Source organism: Berghia stephanieae, chromosome 9, assembly GCF_034508935.2.
Source record: "Berghia stephanieae isolate SIO BIC M18660-M18661 chromosome 9, UCSD_Bste_1.3, whole genome shotgun sequence".
Lineage (NCBI taxonomy): Eukaryota > Metazoa > Mollusca > Gastropoda > Nudibranchia > Aeolidiidae > Berghia > Berghia stephanieae.
This window is the reverse complement of record NC_088368.1, coordinates 39,624,956-39,642,455: the sequence shown is the minus strand read 5'-3', so window position 1 is coordinate 39,642,455 and position 17,500 is coordinate 39,624,956. Positions and strand designations below refer to the sequence as shown.

Sequence of the window (17,500 nt, the reverse complement as noted above, 5' to 3'; positions counted from 1 at the left end):
TCCCATCAAATCGTTCCTGTTGTGATTATGTCAAGGGAAGTAACCTTTGATATAACACATAAAAATATTCTTTATCAAGGATTGTTTCCCTTGGTTTGTGCGGCTATGTCTTCTTTTGGTATGGCACTCGCTTTCGGATCGGAAGGTCCTGGTTGTTCGAGCCTTGCTCAACGCACAGTTGAGTACTTGGAAATGCTCTTTACTAAGATTCTCTCATCGTTCTCAGGTTTAAAATGAGTATCTGGCCTTGATCAGCGGTTTCACTTGCGGAAAAAAAAATTGTAATATCTCCTAACAGGCATCACTTCTCTTTCAACATGTTAAGTGTTTTTTTTTTTGTTTTGTTTTTTGTCTGGGACCCCTTGTAAAGAGCTTAGAGCACGTTAAGTGGATATTGCACTGTATAAAAACCCAACTTCCTTGGAATCTTAAGTCGGCCAACATAAAAAAAAAACAAAAACAATAATACACTAAATACAAAAATACATTACTGTTTTCAATGGGTTTTTATAAGCTCAAGATGGGTTTTGATCCCGAAACGTCCCATGTTTGGATATTTGTGTTCTTTTTTGAAACTATTATATTCCTTTATTTTTAAAATTTGTTCATTACTTTATGCAGTCCACAGGTGCTAGCAGCTTATGATCATTTTGGCGGATAAAAAAGACAGAAGATTTAACACAGGGAATGATTAGGGAGTGGGACAATCATGCCAATGAAGCCGTTGAAGATCCGAGAGAAGAACTGCCCTACGGTACTGAGCTCCCCAGGAATGGGTGGGTAACACTGAACAGAGCACGGGCAAAAGTTGAGAGAACAACTGGAAGTATGGAAAAGTGGGGACTAGCTTGTGTAAATTTGGATGCCCAGAGCAGACGATGGAGCATATCCTTAGAGAATACCAAGACGGGTCCAACTGCACTGATCATGACCAAAGAGTCAGCTCCCCAGGTGCTTTGGAGTGTGTTCGGTGTTGGAGCGACAAGCTATGATGATGATGAGGCAACAAAATCATTATTTTGCCTACAACAAAAACAGCAATGACATTTTTATACATTTCACCATTCATTGTTTTTTTTTTGTGTTCAAGTGCACGTGAGGCTATGTCATCGCGCACTTATTTGCAGGTCTGATAACCCAATTCACTAAGTGCTCATTGATGTCAAAATTTGACACAAACTATTATTGTCCATCACAGATATGTTAAAAACTAGGCCCATACGTGGGTTCGGATGTCAGACCTGCATATAAGTACACGCCGGTCTGTGCCAATATATTGTATTTATGAAGTACGCCACATGAATAGTTCAGTAATAAAAAAGAATAACATAAATAAATAAAATTCCCTTTTTTGATCGAATAGGGGAATTTTGTCTCTAGTTTTGTTCCAAGGGAAGACTGGAATAACCCAGTGCAAGGTCACAAATTGAGCTAGGGCTCGTTGACTTACTCAAGGCTACACAGCGCAGCCGGGAGTGATCGGGTACGAAGCATAGACCGTACCATTGAGCCACGCTGCACCACAGGGAAAACTGAGTAAAATGCTATTTTTATTTCTATTAGTTAAATTAAATTATGTAAAATCCATTCCAATCCAAATTCGTTACAGCTTCATGTGATGAAGATTGACTGATATAGTTGTGGTGGGGTGGCATTGACGAAATGTCTATCTATTGGTTTTAAACTGGTCGAGGTAACTATGAAGATTGACTGATATAGTTGTGGTGGGGTGGCATTGACGAAATGTCTATCTATTGATTTTATACTGGTTGAGGTAACTATGAAGATTGACTGATATAGTTGTGGTGGGGTGGCATTGACGAAATGTCTATCTATTGATTTTATACTGGTCGAGGTAACTATGAAGATTGACTGATATAGTTGTGGTGGGGTGGCATTGACAAAATGTCTATCTATTGGTTTTAATCTGGTCGAGGTAACTATGAAGATTGACTGATATAGTTGTGGTGGGGTGGCATTGACGAAATGTCTATCTATTGATTTTATACTGGTCGAGGTAACTATGAAGATTGACTGATATAGTTGTGGTGGGGTGGCATTTTCGAAATGTCTATCTATTGGTTTTAAACTGGTCGAGGTAACTATGAAGATTGACTGATATAGTTGTGGTGGGGTGGCATTGACGAAATGTCTATCTATTGGTTTTAAACTGGTCGAGGTAACTATAGAATATTGTCGGTTCATTGTTTGGTTGCTCTGATATTCTCCGGGTTGTTGTTCCATGCGGGAATGCCACTGAGGAAGAACTGAAGAAATAAACCACAAACTGGCGATCTTGCTGAAATAGAAAAGTGAGTGGAGCCGTCCGTTATGTTGGTGATAACAAGAAATATAGAGGGTAGCAAAGGGCCAGAAGACAATAGAGAATAAAAAATGTCGCGGCAGCGATGAGGACTCGAATCGTTTCGATGTTACATGTTTGTGTTGAGAATATTGGCTATAAATCTTAAAGGTTGGCCAACTAACTTCGCGGCATTTGTGTGTGTTGAATTCGTGACCTCCATCACAGCGGCTCAAGATAGACACAAAGATTGAAAAACTTTTTTTGGGAGTGGTGGATAGCTCATACGGTAAAGTCACGCTCTCCCCGCCCAGGCGGAGTTATCATAACAAAACGTCACGGGTTAGAGCCCCCATCGCCGCCGAGAAATTTTCATTCGCTATTGTCTTCTGGCACTTTCCTACTCACTTCATTTCTTGAAATAGAATAGCATACATTGTAACTCAAAAGATCAAAGTAGTGTCGACTAAGAACCCAATTTGTCAATGGTTTTTCAATATTTCAAACAGCTAGAACTAAAAAAAATGTTGATGTTAGATTTTAATAATTTGATACGTTTTTTTAAATATTTAAACCAGAGAAAATAAAGAAAGACAAATTTTTCCTTAATTTTTTAAAGTTTAAAAACATAATATTTTTATAATTTATAGCATTTTGTGATGAATGAATAAATACAACAATATACTTTCACTTTCACTTCATGACGGGAGCGAATGCTCGAAACAATATTGTAGAAGTTGAACAAATAATACTTTAAAATATTCTATAACTAGTTCTTTTTATCAAAAAGTTGAGCACTATTATTTCATGGTCTCTGTTTATATATATATATATATATATATATATATATATATATATATATATATATATATATATATATATAATATATTATTATATATTTGACAAATTGGACTTTTTATTATAGCAAGGCTCAAAACCACTGGACCAGTCGTCACCAAAATCTGCACGGTGTTTACAAGTGGCATGGAGATGGTTTAGGTGTATTATGGGATGATTGATTAGACATCGTGATGGTTTGGGTGTATTATGAATTAGATTAGACATCGTGATGGTTTGGGTGTATTATGGGATGTTTGATTAGACATCGTGATAATTTGGGTGTATTATGGGATGATTGATTAGACATCGTGATGATTTGGGTGTATTATGGGATGATTGATTAGACATCGTGATGATTTGGGTGTATTATGGGATGATTGATTAGACATCGTGATGATTTGGGTGTATTATGGGATGATTGATTTGACATCGTGATGGTTTGGGTGTATTATGGGATGATTGATTAGACATCGTGATGGTTTGGGTGTATTATGGGATGATTGATTAGACATCGTGATGGTTTGGGTGTATTATGGGATGATTGATTAGACATCGTGATGGTTTGGGTGTATTATGAATTAGATTAGACATCGTGATGGTTTGGGTGTATTATGGGATGATTGGTTAGACATCGTGATGGTTTGGGTGTATTATGGGATGATTGATTAGACATCGTGATGGTTTGGGTGTATTATGAATTAGATTAGACATCGTGACGGTTTGGGTGTATTATGGGATGATTGGTTAGACATCGTGATGGTTTGGGTGTATTATGGGATGATTGATTAGACATCGTGATGGTTTGGGTGTATTATGGGATGATTGATTAGACATCGTGATGGTTTGGGTGTATTATGGGATGATTGATTAGACATCGTGATGGTTTGGGTGTATTATGAATTAGATTAGACATCGTGATGGTTTGGGTGTATTATGAATTAGATTAGACATCGTGATGGTTTGGGTGTATTATGAATTAGATTAGACATCGTGATGATTTTATCAAACAATCATATTTGTTTGGTAAACTCCCATTGAAAACAGATGCCATCATCTTTAGCACGTGGGTTGTATGTAAACCTTCCGGTAGAGCGAGTATGACAATGTTGGTGGGAGTACTTGCATTGGATCGATACCAGTTGTCGATTCCTTATTATTTTGAATATAATCAAGTTCTTAATAATATTTGAACCCTTCCCCAGTCTTAACAATGGGAGAGAACTCTACAATAAGTGCTCAAATTATAGTATAAGATATTAAATGCAGAAATGAATTTCACCGCCAAAAAAAACAAAAATAAAAAAAAAAAAAAAAAAAAAAAATCCGCCTTGCTCTTTTAGGAGGTTATAATTATTATATAGCATTGTCTATTTGGGCAATGGAAAATGAGTTCAAATTCAATTCAACACCTGAATCATAAATTATGAATAAATCCACTTAACACCATATCAATGAACGGGCAGCTATATATATATATATATATATATATATATATATATATATATATATATATATATCTTTCACAACCCTGCTTCTCCCTCCCAAAGTTGATTTAAACATTACTGTCAAAACCCTGCACTTTCATTTCTTTTGTGGATTTGATCGGCGGAAGAATCAAGGTCGGTCGTCGCACAAGAGGTGAAGGTGAAGGACGTACTTCTACCTCTGACCTGTGGCCTGTCTTGACCTTTGTGACATTGTCATCTTTAAATGCTTGCTTCTGGGAGAGAGAAGTAGGTTCATTACTTGTTCCATTGTTTCTAATATCCGAGGACACTTTGTCTCCATTATTCACGTTTCTCTCTGTTTTAATTTTACCATTTTCAGTTTGAGTTTCAGCGATAATTCCTTCATCATCTGCCAAAGACGAATGTATAACTTTGTCAGTATCTGATGAATTCTCGATATTTTGCGATATCTGCTGTTCGTCGGAGACTAAATTTCTGATTTTGAAAATATCTGGCAAGCCAAAGGACTGGTTCCGAATGGCAAAAGTTTGAAGTTTGGAGCCATTCGAGCTGTTGAGAGTCTCCGATTCTCCGGTTGAATCTAGGACGACGTTTTTCTCATGCGGTTTTTCTAGAATCGCCTCCAATTTGGCGGGAATCGTGGCGAAATCCATGATGGCGCCGAGCTGGAAAGAGAAGTGAAATGGACATTTATTGTAGCAGATCATAGTAATATATGATAAGTAAATTAGTTCTGATAAACTCCGCCTACAAGTGTAACGAGTCTGGGATAGACTACGTTAATTCAATTTAATTATTATCAATTATGTGATATAATATAAGTAAAGAAGTTCTTCAATAAACTACGGCGACAAGAGCCTCATCGCAAAAAATGGAGTTGTCTGGTGGATGCCCTTTGTGCCTCAAGGCCAGAAGAGGGTTAAGTAAGTAAGTAAGTAAATAAGTAAGTAAGTCAATCAGTAAGTAAGTAAGTAAGTAAGTAAGTCAATCAGTAATTAAGTAAGCCAATCAGTAAGTAAGTAAGTAAGTAAGTAAGTAAGTAAGTCAATCAGTAAGTAAGTCAATCAGTAAGTAAGTAAGTCAATCAGTAAGTAAGTAAGTAAATCAATCAGTAAGTAAGTAAGTAAGTAAGTAAGTCAATCAGTAAGTAAGTAAGTCAGCCAGTCAGTAAGTAAGTAAGTAAATAAGTCAGTCAATCAGTAAGTAAGTAAGTCAATCAGTAAGTAAGTATGTCAATCAGTAACTAAATAAGTAAGTAAGTAAGTCAATCAGTAAGTAAGTAAGTCAATCAGTAAGTAAGTAAGTCAATCAGTAAGTAAGTCAATCAGTAAGTAAGTAAGTCAATCAGTAAGTAAGTAAGTCAATCAGTAAGTAAGTCAATCAGTAAGTAAGTAAGTATGTCAGTCAATCAGTAAGTAAGTAAGTATGTCAATCAGTAAGTAAGTAAATAAGTCAATCAGTAAGTAAGTATGTCAATCAGTAAGTAAGTAAGTCAATCAGTAAGTAAGTAAGTATGTCAATCAGTAAGTAAGTAAGTCAATCAGTAAGTAAGTAAGTAAGCAATCAGTAAGTAAGTATGTCAATCAGTAAGTAAGTAAGTCAATCAGTAAGTAAGTAAGTAAGTCAATCAGTAAGTAAGTAAGTCAATCAGTAAGTAAGTCAATAAGTAAGTAAGTAAGTAAGTAAGTCAATCAGTAAGTAAGTAAGTCAATCAGTAAGTAAGTCAATCAGTAAGTAAGTAAGTCAATCAGTAAGTAAGTAAGTCAATCAGTAAGTAAGTCAATCAGTAAGTAATTAAGTCAATCAGTAAGTAAGTAAGTCAGTAGGTCTTCAGAGCCAGGAATACCTTGGAGCCGGCGTTTATCCCGGTTTTTATAGCTGGCAATAGCAATTGGCACTGGTGTTAGATAAAGATATGCAAAATAGTAGAAAAATAGTCTCTCAGAGCCTTTAGAGCCATAGAGCCAGAATGTATTCCTGTTTTTATAGCGTGAAACTGACAATAGCAATTGCTTGATACCCTTTAGATAGGACGATAGTTTTATCGCAAAGTACTTTCCGCCAGATCTAACAGACCCAGCTACCCATTCTCTGCTGGGTTTGACAGGGGGATCAGGAAAAAACAAAACAAATTTCGACTGCACCCGGGATCGATCTTGGTCCCGTTGTGTGTGAAGCGAGTGCTCTACCTACTGAGCTATCGTGACCCCATAGGAGGGGTTAACCAGGTAACTGTCCTGCACTAGAAATATTCGTAGCCCTCCTGTTTTAACAGTTGGCCGGATAAGTCGTTCTTCAAACATCCACCGATTTAAACGACACTCATCTTGTCAAAAACTCTCAAACCTGGGACTTCAAGATGGTGTGAGAGTTTTGACCAAGATGAGGGTCGTGTAAATCGATCGATATTTGAAGGACGAGTTTTCTGGCCAAAACCTTAATTGGAGTGAATTCTATTATCGCCTTCTTCGATACCCGGTACTTTATTGGGTTTTCAATGCGTTTGGAGTGAATTCTATTATCGCATTTTTCGATACCCGGTACTTTATTGGGTTTTCGGCCAGTATTGATTCCAGTATTGATCTATTAATTATATCCAATGCTATTCAATGCTGTTCAAAGAGGTGGGGGCAATGAGATGGAGGTTAAGAAGAGGATACTGGAGGACTTGAATAATTGAGGAAGGTAACTGGAGTTATGTGTGACAAACGAATTTCCGCAAAGCTGAAGGGGGGAATTATATACAACTGTTGTAAGACCAGCAATGTTTTATGGATTAGAGACAGCAGCTAAAGCCAAGAAACAAGATAAAGAAGTTGAGGTGGCAGAAATGAGGATGTTGAGATGGACAAGAACAGATAAAGTGAGAAATGAACGAATTTGAAGGTTGACTGAAGTGAAAAATGTATCAATAAAGATGAGAGAAGATAGATTGAGATGATTGGGTCATTTAAAGAGGCGAGAGAGGGATTGCGTGGGGAGGACAGTATTGGACTTACAATTGGATTCAGTAGTCCGATGTCACGCCGCCCGGCAACGGCGGCAATCTTGGTTCTAAACAAAGAAAATCATTACTTTTTATTATTCGTACTGGCTAGAACTTTTCATATGCCTTGTGATCAGTATGTGTAAAAGTCAAAACATGATCAAATTTATGTGTTTTTTTTTCCTGTGGATACGCTTTTATGCTCGCCGGAGAAATATTTCATACGGGCGTCCGCCATTGTTCCGATAGTTTAGAGCCAGTGTTACTAAGTTACCATGCGTCATAAGGAAGGAAGTGACGTTACGACTGTTGAAGAGTATTGACGGGAAAGAGGGAAAAGGGACGCCCAGAGACTAGATGATTGGATAAGGTAAAGAATTATATGAAAGAACTGGGCCTGGAGGAAGACGATGCGTTGAACCGAGATGCATGGAGATGTGGCCTTCATTATGGCAACCCTGCAAAATTCGAAATAAGCGGAAAGAAGAAGAAGAAGAAGTGATATTACTTTAGTATGTATAGATAGGAAGATGGTGACGTGAATCAAGTCTTTGTTATTGTTTTTGCCATCCGCATTTATGCGAAATTCTCATTAAACTGTAATAACGAGGCTTTCAACGTTTAAGGTTACACATAGTTTTGTGTGTTGGTCCGTTAATACTTCCGGATGGCAATGTTGTGAGCTTCTTAGCCAATCGCATACTATCTATAAATATGACCCTTCTAACTGAACATGTGTTCTATTTAATCGGGGGTGGCCGAGAGGAAGAGAATTCATTCTAAAATTAGATTTTATAGGATTTGATGATGATTTGATAATGATTGTCATCAATGTACAGTGATGTAACTCATCAATTCTAGTGGTATCATTTTGGATCAATAGATAGATAGATGGATGGGTAGATAGATGGATGGATAGATGGATAGATAGGTAGATAGATGGATAGATAGATAGATAGATAGATAGATAGATAGATAGATAGATAGATATTGAATCATGTTTGATACAAATATGGTACGAAAAGTGCTCGACATGTAGTAATGGAGCGAATTATTATTTAAAATATTTTAAATAATAGATAGATAGATAGATAGATAGATAGATAGATAGATAGATAGAAAGATAGATAGATAGATAAATAGATAGACGGATAGGTGGATATATAGGTAGATATATAGATAGATAGATGGGTTGATAGATAGGTAGATAGATAGATAGACAGATGGAAGGATGACTAGATAGATATATAGATAGATGGATAGACGGATAGAAAGATAGATAAATAGAGAGATGAATGGATTGTTGATAGATAGATAGTCATATAGATATATATAATATATATATATATATATATATATATATATATATATATATATATATATATATATATGGATAGATAGTAAATGGATATATAGGTAGATATATAGATAGATACAGGGATATTCATGGATAGATGGTGAGAGATAGAGAAACAGAGAGAGAGACTGAGAGAGGGAAAGAGAGAGAGAAAAAGAGACAGAAAGAAAGAGAGAAAGAAAGAAAGTTAGAGAGAGAGATAAAAAGAGAGAAAGAAATAAAGAAAGTGAGAAAGGGAGAGAGAGAGAGAGAGAGAGAGAGAGAGAGAGAGAGAGAGAGAGAGGGAGAGAGAGAGAGAAGGGAGAGAGAGAGAGAGGAGAGAGAGAGAGAGAGAGAGATTTCTTCGTGTTTTGTTGACAAAGGGAAAATACCAAATGTCAACATTGACCCCTCACCTTTCGACCTTTCTCCTTCGCCCTCTCCACTTGCCTGAGTCGCCGTAACCGTGGATGCATCCATTCCACACAGGCGTCTACATCTCTGGAAAATCTGTGGATTGGGCGACCCCCGTAGCGCCCCAGAATCTGTTTCTCTGGAGCTATTGCAGCTATTTTCTGGAAGTTTTTTGGGTTTTTTTTTTGTTTGTTTTTTTTTTTTATTTGGAAACAGAAAATATCATAGAATGGGTGAAACGAAATTGACTATTTGTTCACTCCGGTCTTTGTTATTGTTTTCAGACAGCCATTTTTGTGAGTGGATTTCACTAACTCCGACTATATAGATAGAATGCGCCTAGCCAAGGAGTTCACAACATTGCCATCCGGAAGTATAACGGACCAACACACAAACTCTGTGTAACCATGAACTTTTATAGTCTGGTTAATACAGTTTAGTGAGAACAACTCACAAACGCGGATGGCAAAAACAATAACAAAGGCCTGAGTGACGTCATCTGCATACTATCTATAGATAGTGTGCGCTTGTTTAAGAAGCTCACAACATTGCCATCCGGAAGTATAACCGGCCAACACAAAAATCTATGTGTAACCAAATTGTTATAGTCTGGTTAATATAGTTTAGTGAGAATTACTCATGAACGTGGGTGGCAAAAACAACAACAAAGACGTCAAATTGAGCTAGGACGAGGTGGCTTGCTGAAGGCCACACAGCGCAGCGGCTGGTGATCGAACTCGGAACCTTTCGGGTACGAAGCAAAGACCGTACCGCTGAGCCACGCTGCCCCCTTTTAGATTCTTCTTTATTATCTGCGTGTTTGTTTGTTTTTGCTTTATATTGTTTGTTTTCTTAGACGCACAAGATATTATTGTCATAAGAAAAGAAATTCCTGAGTTTATATATAGCGCATTATCCACTAAAAGTGCTCAAAGCGCTTTACAAAGGATCCCTGACCAACAGCAAAACGTGACATGTACAACGAGACATGACGCCTGATAGGGGATAATATTGCATTTTTTTTCGACAGAGATAGCTCACTTGTTAGAGCACTCGCTTCACACGCATTAAAAACAACAGAACAAGATCGAAATCAAGATTATTATTTTTTTCTGAATCTCTAGTCAAGTTTGGTAGGTGAGTCTGTTAAATGTAGCGAAAAGTACTTTACAATAAACTAGCGTCCTTATCCAAAGGGTAGCAAGCAATTGCTATTGTGTTTGATTCCACGTTATGGAAACCGGGATAAACTAACCCCGACCCCGTGGGTCGTGTGTCTCTCAAGGACTATTTTTGGTGTTTTAAGGCAAGAATGGGGTGGGGGGGGGGGGGGGTTGGAGAAGGGGGGGGGGTTAGGAGAGGGGTGGGGGGGGGGGGTTAGGAGAGGGGGGGGGGGGGTTAAGTGGCCGGGTGGTTAAGGCATTGCACTGTGACCCGAAAGGTCTGATTTCGAGACTCGCTTCAGGCACTTCGTTTTTTTCTTAAGAAAAAAGAAAAGAAATGTCAATAGAAGAAACGAAATTGACGTCATTCCTTCCACGGGATCTTAGGGTGTAATTTGTAATATTGTTTTTTTTCTTAAGAAAAAAGAAAAGAAATGTCAATAGAAGAAACGAAGTTGACGTCATTCCTTCCACGGGATCTTAGGGTGTAATTTGTAATATTGTTTTTTTTTTCTTAAGAAAAAAAGAAAAGAAATGTCAATAGAAGAAACGAAATTGACGTCATTCAGCTCTTTGGTATTCGTTTCAGACAGCCATTTTAATTGGATTAGTACTCACTAAATTCTATAAATCAGACCATAAATGTTTACGGTTACACATTTTTTGTTTTGTTTTGTTTAAAATTTTGTGTTGGTATTTTATATCTGGCTGGCGCATGTTGTTGGTGAGCATTTTATCTAAAGGCATAGCATCCATGACTTAGTCAAACCACTAGTGGTATCTCCAAATCACTCATGAACAAAACGATGACCTCTCGGACAGCGGATGTGGTCCGGATCTCTCTCTCTCTCTCTCTCTCTCTCTCTCTCTCTCTCTCTCTCTCTCACACACACACACACACACACACACACACACACACACACACACACACAACTGATTCCATTTACGGCGACAACTCCATTGATGTCAAGCGGACATTTAGGGAAGACAAATTACTCTCTCCCGCCCCTCACAATATCGCCTAAAGGTGTCATGTCTCGTTCTACATGTCATGTGTTGTTATTACAAGGGACCCCTTGTGTAGCGCTTTGAGCACGTTTAGTGGCTATTGGTCAAGTTCAAGTTCTAGTCAAACGATTTCAACTTGAGATATAATTTGTCTAAGACAGTCTTTGACAAAAGCATCAGGTTCTACAAGTCGTGTATTTATGTTTTCATTCTTTGTTGTTGTTGTTGTTGTTGTTGTTGTTGTTGTTGTTGTTGTTGTTGGCTGAAGAAGGGTTTTGAGCATTCTGACCCATAGTCTCAAAATGTTATTATGTAGGAACAAACCGGATACTTAAAAGCCGAATTAAATCTTGAAACTGTTCAAAAATATAAATTGTTGACATCAGCACCCTAAAATATCGTTGCCATTCTCCTCAATAAAACATACAAACTCAACACAAGTCTGATATTTCTGGCTATAAATTCAATTTTCAACATCTTAACCATCACGACTTAATACCGTTTTGAGACGAAGGGTCACCAATAGGTGTACAAAGGCGATTCTCACCTGTTTCCTGGCTTCCAGACACTGAAGCAGGTAGCTGTTTCTGACGATGGTCCTTTTCATGAACACCTCCCGGGCTCTCAGCTTGGCCTCCGTGTTTTGGCGCTCGCGGTTCAAGTAACATGCATACACGTTCTGGAATTGGTGGGATAGAGGAGAGAGGGGAGGAAGGGAGAGAGAGCGAGAGAGAGAGAGAGAGAGAGAGAGAGAGAAAGTGGAAGAGAGAGTGAGAGGGAGACAGAGAGAGAGAGGGGGGAGAGGGAGAGAGATATATAGATAGGTTGGGAGAGAGATATAGAGAAGAAGAGAAAGTGGGAGAGAGAGAGAGAGAGAGAGAGAGAGTGAGGAATAGAGAGAAAGAGAGTGGAAGAGAAAAAGGGCGGGAGAGAGAGACGGAGAGAGAGAGAGTGGGAGATAGATAGATAGATAGATAGAATGGAAGAGAGATAGAGAGGGGAAAAGAAAGTGGGAGAGAGAGAGAGAAAGAGAGAGAGAGATATAGGGAAATAGAGATTGGGAGATAGAGAAAAAGGGGAGATGGAGAGAGAGAGTTGGAGAGATAGAGAGGGGGAGAGAAAGTGGGAGAGATAGTGAGTGAGAGATAGAAGGAAAGAGAGAGTGGTAGAGAGATAGTGAGAGGAATTGAGAGATAGAGAGAGGAAGAAAGAGAGAGATAGAGAGAGGAAGAAAGAGAGAGATAGAGAGAGGAAGAAAGAGAGATAGAGAGAGAATGGAAGAAAGAGAGAGATAGAGAGAGGAAGAAAGAGAGAGTGGGAGATAGGTAGAGAGAGAGGAAGAGATAGAGAGAGGAAGTGAGACAAAGAGAGGGAAAGAGAGAGAGAGAGTTAATATTTGCAGTAAGAGCTCCACATACCACCATCATGATCATCATCATCATCATCATCATCATCATCATCATCATCATCATCATCATCATCAACATCATCATCATCATCATCATCATCATCATCATCATCATCATCATCATCATCATCATCATCATCATCATCACCACCATCACCATCATCATCATCATCATCATCATCATCATCATCATCATCATCATCACCACTACCACACCGATGACGATTCAATTCTGACCTGATGAAAGTTGATGAGGTCATTCATCACAATGATACTCTTCCTATGGTGGTCTTGTTGGCGACGCACAGCCCCCAGTCTGCCCTCGTCCATGACCAAGGTTAAAAACTGAAAAAAATGAATATTGGATTTTGAACATTTAAATGTCACCTTCGTCTCCAAGTTGTTTTACATTGGGATGAATGGCCCAACACCAAGACTAAATTGGTACCCTTAATTGGGGGAAGAGTAAAAGATACAGACCATTGGGTACCTGGAGGAGTACAGTTGAAGAAGAGATGAAAGAGGCTGGACATACATGGATTGAGATGAGATAAGAAGGTCCCCACGGGGAAAGAGAAATAGGGACAGACCATTGGGTACCTGGAGGGGGGCAGTTGAAGACGAGATGAAAGAGGCTGGACAGACATGGATTGAGATGAGCTGGCTTGCCCAGGACAGAGATGAATGGAGGAACTTTTTTGGCGCCGTATGTTCCACCAAGGAACCAAGATGATAAGTAAGGTACTCATTTTACACCTGAGTACTATAGTAAGACAATGTCAGCAAAGAGCCTTTTTTTCAAGGGCTCTGCTCTAATTGGGATTTCCAACCCTGGACCTTTCGATCAGAAGGCGAGTATCATGCCACAAGACCACATGGCCGTATAATAGGGAATAAAAGTCATGACGTCACACCCTCTACTCCATTGGTTCCAAAATCCTTGGGAGTGTGTATGTAACCTGCCAGTGGAGTACTACTAATGAATAGGTTGCATATAGGTAGCAGCAGCCTCTTATGGTTCTCACACTACTATGTTATGACGATCGACCCAATCAGCAAAGTCCGGTCCGCACTCGTGCACCGTCGCGAACCCGCCTGGTAGCATCGTCACAACACACCGTTCGACTAGATGCTCTGCCGTTTCGGGTTCTTGCCCACATCGGGTACATGCTGGACAGGTGGAAAGTCCCCACTGATGAAGCGCACTTGCCGTGAGGCAGCTCCTCGACCGAAGCCGATTCACAGCCACCCCGTGACATACCTATTTCCGTAGCAGGATGTATAGGCAGATTCTTAGGATTACGCGGAGCTAAGAACGAGAATGGATGTTGGGCTGGAGCTCTTTGTAAAGCGATTTAACTCTCTCCTTACCAGCCAGAGGAAAATCGTCACATTAGTGATGGTATATAACAAACAGTTTTCTTATTCTAAATTCGTTTCTGTTTAGTGATAGCTCTAAAAACTCGACACTGTGTTGAAGAGCTCATTTCTCTGAACAAAACAAGCCTATACTCATTGCTATTCTGTATGAAAATTCTAATTTTGTGTTGGGTGAGAATGAAGTTTCGGGTCATATTATGGAATTTGCTGATAAGAAGAGTGTTAAACACGTTGATAAGATATTGCGCTATATAAAAGCTCAAGATTCTTTGTTTTGTTTTCTTAATTAGTTCACTAAGATTTACAAGTGAAATTAGGCTAGGTTGTTGCTATGGTGACGCTTTCCACAAAATATACGCCAATAAAAATTTTAAAAATTTAAAAAACTAACTAAGGGAGAAATATTCGCAACACGTAAAATGTAGAACGAGATATAACCCCTGTTAGGCGATTATACACTTTTTTCAGACAGAGAAAGCGCTGTTAACGGCCAGGAACTCATTTTACACCTAAGTACGGTGATAGAAATGTGAGTAAAGTGCCTTTTTTCCAAGGAACCAACTATGCGCCGAGCGAGGCTCAAACCGAGGACCTTCCGATCCGAAAGCGAGTGTCATACCACTAGACCACATAGCTGATATAAACTGATGAAAATGATTGATGTCCTTAGTTTGTTCCAAATATCGAATTTATTTTTGGGGTATTTTGTGGCGAACATCACAAAAAACGACCCTTTTGTACAGCCTTCAAGGTGCTTTGAAATACACCATTCACACATTCGTTAACTCCCAAATTTTATAGGTTCTTGAATCATCAGACCATCGCTCTTACAATGTCCGTTACTTATTCACACCTGAGTCGAGTGATGTCACTGGTATAAAGTGCCTTACCTAAGGATACACCCTCCCCCAAATAATAATAATTTTAGAAGAAAAACAGTTCTAGAGCATTTATACATTTTTCTCAATTTCTGGCCACCCTTTGGATAGGACACTAGTCTATCGCAAAGTACTTTTCGCCAGATCTAACTAACACAGCTACCCAATCACTGTTGGGTGGACAGGGGCGCGGGGGGGGGGGGGGGGTTGTCACACACAATAAAAAAACTCGATCGATCACGGTCCCTCTGAATTTGAAATTAGTGCTCTACCAAATGAGCTATCGGGACCCCCCTTTACCAGATGTGCTCATACTACACACTGTTTCAAGTTTATAGATCGTATCCGCTTGGCAAATAATCTCACAACTTTCCCATCCGGAAGTATAACGGACCAACACACAAAACTTGTGTAACTTTGAACATGTATAGTCTGGTTAATACAGATTAGTGAGAATTACTCATAAACGCGGATGGCAAAAAAAAACAATAACAAAGACCTGAGTGACGTCAACTTCGTTTTATCTCGACTTTAAATACTTACTTGTTCATAGTACGACAGTTCAGTGGTAGTACATTATATATCAAAACAATCTAATATAAAATGTGAATCGCATCAAAGCAACGTATACTTATTTTAAGGTCTGATAACCTAAATTTTTAAGCGTTCATTGTTGTAATGGGAACCCTCACTCAAAAATATAAGATAAAAAAAAAAATAAAAATAAAAAATGAGATTTTATATAGCGCAATATCAACTTAACACTTACCTCAAAGGATCTCTGACCAACAGCAACACGTAACATATAAAACAAGACATGACGCCAGTTAGGCGAAATTACAATTTTATGGAAAGACCATACCCGCTGAACCCCCTCCCTCTCCCAATAAAAAATCAACCCCCATTATAGCATTCAGTTGTCAGACCTGCATATGTGTGCACGTCGTATCCAAGTCTTTACTTGGTGTGAACCCCAAGGTTCCTGCACAACACTCGACACTTGATTGGGCCATAAAATCTAAGCCCCATACCTTGTTAATGGCCCTCACCGCCTTTATGGCCTGCCAGATGGCCCCGGGCTTGGCCAAAACTTGCCGCACAGAACACTTCTTTCTATTATTTATTTACTTATTTATTTATTTACTTATTTATATATTTATTTATTTATCTATTCATTTATATATATATATATATATATATATATATATATATATATATTGGTTTATTCACTTATTTACTCATTTCTTGATTTATTTATTCATTTATTTATTGATATATTTATTTATTTAAGTGAATTTTTAAAAAGCTGTTTTTTTTTCTTTCTAGTGCAATATATATGTTATTTAATTCATTAAAACCGGTGAGTTTTTCAAAAGTTGTCAGAGAATTCATAGTGTTAGGTCACGTGAGGTTCAATTTGAACACTTTCAAAGTTGAAATTGTTATTATTATTATTATTATTATTATTATTATTATTATTATTATTATTATTATTATTATTATTATTATTATTATTATTATTATTATTATTATCATTTTTGTTGTTGTTCTTCTTCTTCTTCTTCTTCTTCTTCTTCTTCTTCTTATATTATTATTATTATTATTATTATTATTATTATTATTATTATTATTATTATTATTATTATTATTCTATTGAAATATTATTGTCTTTTCTTTTTCATGAAACCAAATCGTGTACCTATTTTCAGGTCTGATAGCCCAGAATTGTTACAGGACCATTGTTGTAGTGGAAATACTCTTAAAACCAACGTGCATACATCTACAGGTCTGATAGCCCAGAATTGTTGCAGGACCCATTGTTGTAGTGGAAATACTCTTAAAACCAACGTTCACAAATCTACAAATGTGATAGCCCAAATTGTTACAGGACCCATTGTTGTAGTGGAAATACTCTCTAACCAACGTGCACATATCTACAGGTGTGATAGCCCAAATTGTTACAGGACCCATTGTTGTAGTGGAAATACTCTCCAACCAACGTGCATATATCTACAGGTGTGATAGCTCAAATTGTTACAGGACCCATTGTTGTAGTGGAAATACTCTTAAAACCAACGTTCACAAATCTACAGGTGTGATAGCCCAAATTGTTACAGGACCCATTGTTGTAGTGGAAATACTCTCAAACCAACGTGCACATATCAACAGGTGTGATAGCCCAAATTGTTACAGGACCCATTGTTTAGTGGAAATACTCTTAAAAAAACCAAAGTTCACAAATCTACAGGGTGATAGCCCAAATTGTTACAGGACTCATTGTTGAATGAAAAATTTAAACTAATTTTTAAAAACTGT

The 17,500-nt window shown here is 38.0% G+C and overlaps 4 protein-coding genes across 6 annotated transcripts in view; 2 read left to right on the top strand and 2 right to left on the bottom strand.

Annotated features, from left to right (window-relative positions):
• LOC144980226 (uncharacterized) overlaps positions 1-1,289 on the top strand; it is a 7,362-nt gene extending 6,073 nt beyond the window's left edge. Inside the window, exon 2 of the mRNA XM_078927823.1 lies at positions 622-1,289. Coding sequence (XP_078783949.1) covers positions 688-1,044 — 357 coding nt within the window. The 5' untranslated portion in view covers positions 622-687 and the 3' untranslated portion in view covers positions 1,045-1,289. The remainder of the gene's footprint in view (positions 1-621) is intronic.
• Positions 1-17,500, top strand: part of LOC144980234 (uncharacterized) — a 240,613-nt gene that overhangs the window by 199,298 nt on the left and 23,815 nt on the right. The gene's annotated exons all lie outside the window — the stretch shown is intronic.
• Positions 1-17,500, bottom strand: part of LOC144980233 (uncharacterized) — a 164,917-nt gene that overhangs the window by 127,700 nt on the left and 19,717 nt on the right. The window lies entirely within an intron of this gene.
• On the bottom strand, positions 3,924-13,276 carry LOC144980225 (uncharacterized). The gene is made up of 4 exons (XM_078927822.1): positions 13,164-13,276; positions 12,066-12,197; positions 9,350-9,508; positions 3,924-5,276 (listed from the first exon to the last, which is right to left on the bottom strand). The coding sequence occupies exons 1-4, from the start codon at positions 13,254-13,256 to the stop codon at positions 4,695-4,697; spliced, it is 966 nt and encodes a 321-aa protein (XP_078783948.1). The 5' UTR covers positions 13,257-13,276; the 3' UTR covers positions 3,924-4,694.